The sequence below is a fragment of the Etheostoma spectabile genome, chromosome 14 (assembly GCF_008692095.1).
Source record: "Etheostoma spectabile isolate EspeVRDwgs_2016 chromosome 14, UIUC_Espe_1.0, whole genome shotgun sequence".
Taxonomy (NCBI): Eukaryota; Metazoa; Chordata; class Actinopteri; order Perciformes; family Percidae; genus Etheostoma; species Etheostoma spectabile.
Window position 1 is genome coordinate 20,631,763 of NC_045746.1, and position 4,143 is coordinate 20,635,905.

At 44.9% G+C, this 4,143-nt stretch overlaps 1 protein-coding gene across 3 annotated transcripts in view; it reads left to right on the forward strand.

Moving 5' to 3' along the window:
• Window positions 1-1,188: 1,188 nt before the first annotated feature.
• Window positions 1,189-4,143, forward strand: part of arid1ab (AT-rich interactive domain 1Ab) — a 64,443-nt gene continuing 61,488 nt past the window's right edge. For 2 of the 3 annotated variants that reach the window (XM_032535064.1, XM_032535065.1), the window contains exon 1: window positions 1,189-2,476. In XM_032535064.1, coding sequence (XP_032390955.1) covers window positions 1,580-2,476 — 897 coding nt within the window. In that variant the 5' untranslated portion in view covers window positions 1,189-1,579. The remainder of the gene's footprint in view (window positions 2,477-4,143) is intronic. The other variant, XM_032535063.1, reaches the window with a different exon arrangement.

Here is a 4,143-nt window from a genome sequence, read left to right on the forward strand (position 1 = left end):
AGAGAGAGAGAGAGAGTGGCGGAGAGACGTAGGGTGTCTGTTCCTGTTAATTGTATAGGGCGACTTAATGCTTTCTCCCAATCTCTTCTCGTCCTCGTGTGTTGGTGTGAGATGTGACTTATAACAAATAACATGTGATGTGTTGAATTTCAGTAGCCTGTACACTGTCACTTTTCCACCATCACTGTTTCTCTTTTTGTATCTTCACTTCCTGCTCTGTGACTGGCTCAGTCCATCCCCCATCCTTTTCTATCCCCTCTCTCTCTCACACACACACACACACACACACACAGCAACATACATGCACAGGTTGTGATTTTATGCTTTTCCTCTACTTTCTTTCACTGTACTCACTCCTCTCATTCGCTGTTGTCGACACATGGAAGCAGTCACTTCCATCCATTAGCCCACTTTATCAGAAGATGACTTTGTAGCCTATTTTGTCCCACTCCTTTAACAAGCTATCAGATAAAGTGCACAAATGAATGTAACAGAGGAACACACAGCTCATGCATGAAGCAATTTTTGTAATCCGAATGGTTGAATAGTTATTACTCACTTCAAGGCAATGCAGCATTGTAAAGGAGGGGACATTTTATTTGTCGAATACCGTAAAACTGTACACAAAAAGTCTGTGGCATTCAGCAGCGTAGCATCATTGTATATGAAACGTGGCTATTTAAAACATATTTGAACTGAAGTTGAATATGTCAGACTCCCTGAAATCCTGTTTACGTCTTAGGACAGACATTTTTTTTATGGAACACTCTTTACAGTTTTTACCATGTCAAATCTATGAAATGTAGCAGCATATATGCATCAATTATAGACAGACACTAGTTATGTATAACTGTGTCCTCCAAATGAGTAGGCCTAGCCTACATTTTGTAAAAAAAAGTATCTTAATCTAAATCTCACTTGCTTACTTTGCCAGACACTGCTGAGTATCTAAATTAACATAAGCTTTTCATCCAATATGCAACACTTAATTAGTCTCGAAATGACCAGTCCTTTATGCTAACAAACAGGGCTTTCCAAATACGTCGACATTTTTATGTATGAGCTCAGTTTTAAGCGCATTAGACCTACAATAATGGCTCTTCTTGGGTATAAACAATGTTGTGATTAGATAGGGCAGATCCGGATCCAGTCTTCACTGTGAACTCCACTCCGGGTTTTTATTTTCTCGCGACAGGTCGGTAAAATGGCTGTGTCTCGCGGAGCCTCGTGCTGGTTTGGTTGATTTCTAGCTCGCGCTCTCGTTCTGTAACAGAAGCCCCCCCTCCAACACACACTCACTCACTTGTGTCGGTGAAATTCATTTCCCTGGCTCTGTATTTATATATTTTTTCTTTCTCAAACTTTCCCCTCTCTGTTTTAACTTTAAACGGAGTCGCGGTGGATTACCGGATACCGGTCCGGGCGGAGGGCAAAGGGGGGAATGAACCGGGACAACGGGTACGTTGTTATAAATATAATTGTATTTATATTCAATGGTTTTTCGGAGTTTGATTGTGAGTGAGTCGCTGTGCTGAGAGAGAGGTAGAGAACGAGTGGGGGAGAGAGAGAGAGGGATATCATGGCCGCTCAGGTTGCCAGCGTCGCCACTCTCAACACAAGCCCGCCATCCGAACTCAAAAAGCCGGATCGGGACCCACAGGAGGAGTCGGTACCGGGAGAGAAACAGCATGAAAATAAGGAACCGGGACCTGACGGCGGATCTCCTGGCCAGAAGGAGCTGCAGGACGGGACCGATGCTGGAAATGCTGGGGGAGGAGGGGATCCTGACATGAAGAACGGCAACGGGAATTTGCCCAGGGTAAATAATAATAGCAGTAATCAGAATGATTCAGGCGGGCCCGAAGGGAATAACCATCCCGGAATGGGACACCACCACCCGGGCCCCTTTTCTCCACCTCCTTACGGTTACAACCAGCACTACAGCCGGGCCCCTTTTCATCAACATGGCGGACAACAAAGCCCTGGCATGGCAGCTGCATCGGGGCCGGGCATGATGGACCCTTACCCCCCTAATTCACACGAACACGGCTACCCCAACCATTATAACAACTACAGCCCTTTCCAGAACAGGACTTATCAAGGCCAAGGATATGGGGCCATGAATTCCCCGCGTAACAACCAGCCTCCGGCGGCTGGGGGGCAGCCAGGCAAGCAACAGCCAGCAGGAGGAACCACAGCTATGGCTGCCTCTTACAATAATCAGAGGTATAACATGGGAAACCAACAACCTACGTCTACGCCAACTTTAAATCAGCTTTTGACGTCCCCTAGCTCTGCCAGGAGCTATCCGAATTACCCCCAAGGAGACTATAACAATCAGGAAGGGGCCAGCAAGGGGCCAGGAGATATGGGAAGCAGTCAGTATGGTGGGGTCCATCCGGGTTGGCAACAAAGGACCCATCATCCGCCTCCCATGAGCCCGGGAAACACTGGACAACCTCCAAACCGAAATCAGGTAAACTTCACTTACTGCACGGACACACTTTGACTGAGTTAAAGTACCCAGTAGTTCAGAAAAAAACACTGTAGAGTTGCATATTGCATTGGACCAGCCATTGTCTATGTAGCAAGAGCTCTAAAATGGCTGCCTCTCTCTTTCTCCCAATACCACCCCCTGCAACAGTGTTTAGACAGAGAAAGAAGCCACATATTCTGTTAGAAACAACTTCCTGAGTTGTTGGTATTAGTGTGGGGTCCCTGCTGGGTACAGGGTAAGAGTTTGACTAAGTAGAGCAAGAGTTTGTCAAGGGAAAGTGTGTGTGTGTATGTATGTGTGTGTATGTGCGCACACAGGCAGATAAGGCGATATTTCTTCGCAGTGCTTCTTTAGCCACATTGTAGATTGAAATGCTGTAACCACTGTTATTTCTGTGAGAATCCGCGACGAAATAGCTCCTTTGAGGTGTTGTGCTCCCACCAGTGCTATCAAAGTTGTGTCAGTGGCTGTCAAGGCAATAAACAAAATGCAAATGACAGCGATATCGGTTAAATAGCATTTGCATAATCATTAAGAAAAGACCCCTCTGTCGTTTAAAAAGCCTCTGCACAGTGATGTGGCTTACAGTCCAGTGAATGGCAACAATTACATCCGCTAAGCTTTTACTCGGATCAAAGTGTGATTGTGACCGCGATTGATTCATCTTGACGGAGGGTTTCATTCATTGCGGCTCGGTTCGACCTGGTTTTTCGCATTTGCTCCATGTGCCGCCTTGTAAACACGGCCCCGCTGGTTAGAGTTGGCAAAGTGCAGATTGCCTTTGCTTTGGGATTTGAATTATGGAGGTAAAATCCTGCTGTCAGAGCCAGGAGACAGTTGGTCTTAGGTTGACATGCGAGCCGAGATCTGATTGGCTCCTCATCCCTCTGCTCTCGGCCATTTATAATTGCATCTAATGGAAGGCTGCAGAAAAACAGCCCCCTCTTCCCAGTTATGTGTTCCTACACCGTGTCAAGACAACACAGTCCCCGTGTCTTTTCTGTATTTGTATTCATTTTGAACACTATTGTATGGATTTGTGTTTAAATATCTTTATATTTTTGGTGTGAAGATATATATAAATATAAATAAATAAATAAAAATCTAGTGTGTGTGTGTGTGTATGGGATCTGGATGTTTTCTTATATCAACAACAAATCCCCCCAGGAACCACAATATTAAATTTAGAATGTTAACTTAGTCTCTATTTAAAGCATTTTTTTAAGAACACATTATGTTCAGTTCCTCCCACTGCAGTAATTTGCATGATGACTGTACTCCTGTAGATCCACCATTTCTATTTGTTTGACTAAAAACCTTCAGCTCACTCTTGCTGAATCACATCTCTACTGTCATGTTTAGCTGTCGAACTCAGACATGCTCCTGAAGTTTCTTTTTCTTTTCTTTTTTTCCCTCACTGTTGGGTGCACTGCTCCTTTTCAGTTGGCTGACTCTGGTACAGCAGATAGAGTAGGTGTGGTCATGTAGCCTCGTTGTACAACTGTGTGTTCCGCTGTTTCCAGATCAGGAGTTGAGGAGACTTGTGTTCTCCAACGTCTTGTGGCCACGTGAGAGGGTTGGACTGTCTGTAGTTGTGTTTACAAGCAACCAAGGTGTCAGCAGAGTGTCACTGCTTTTTTTTTTTT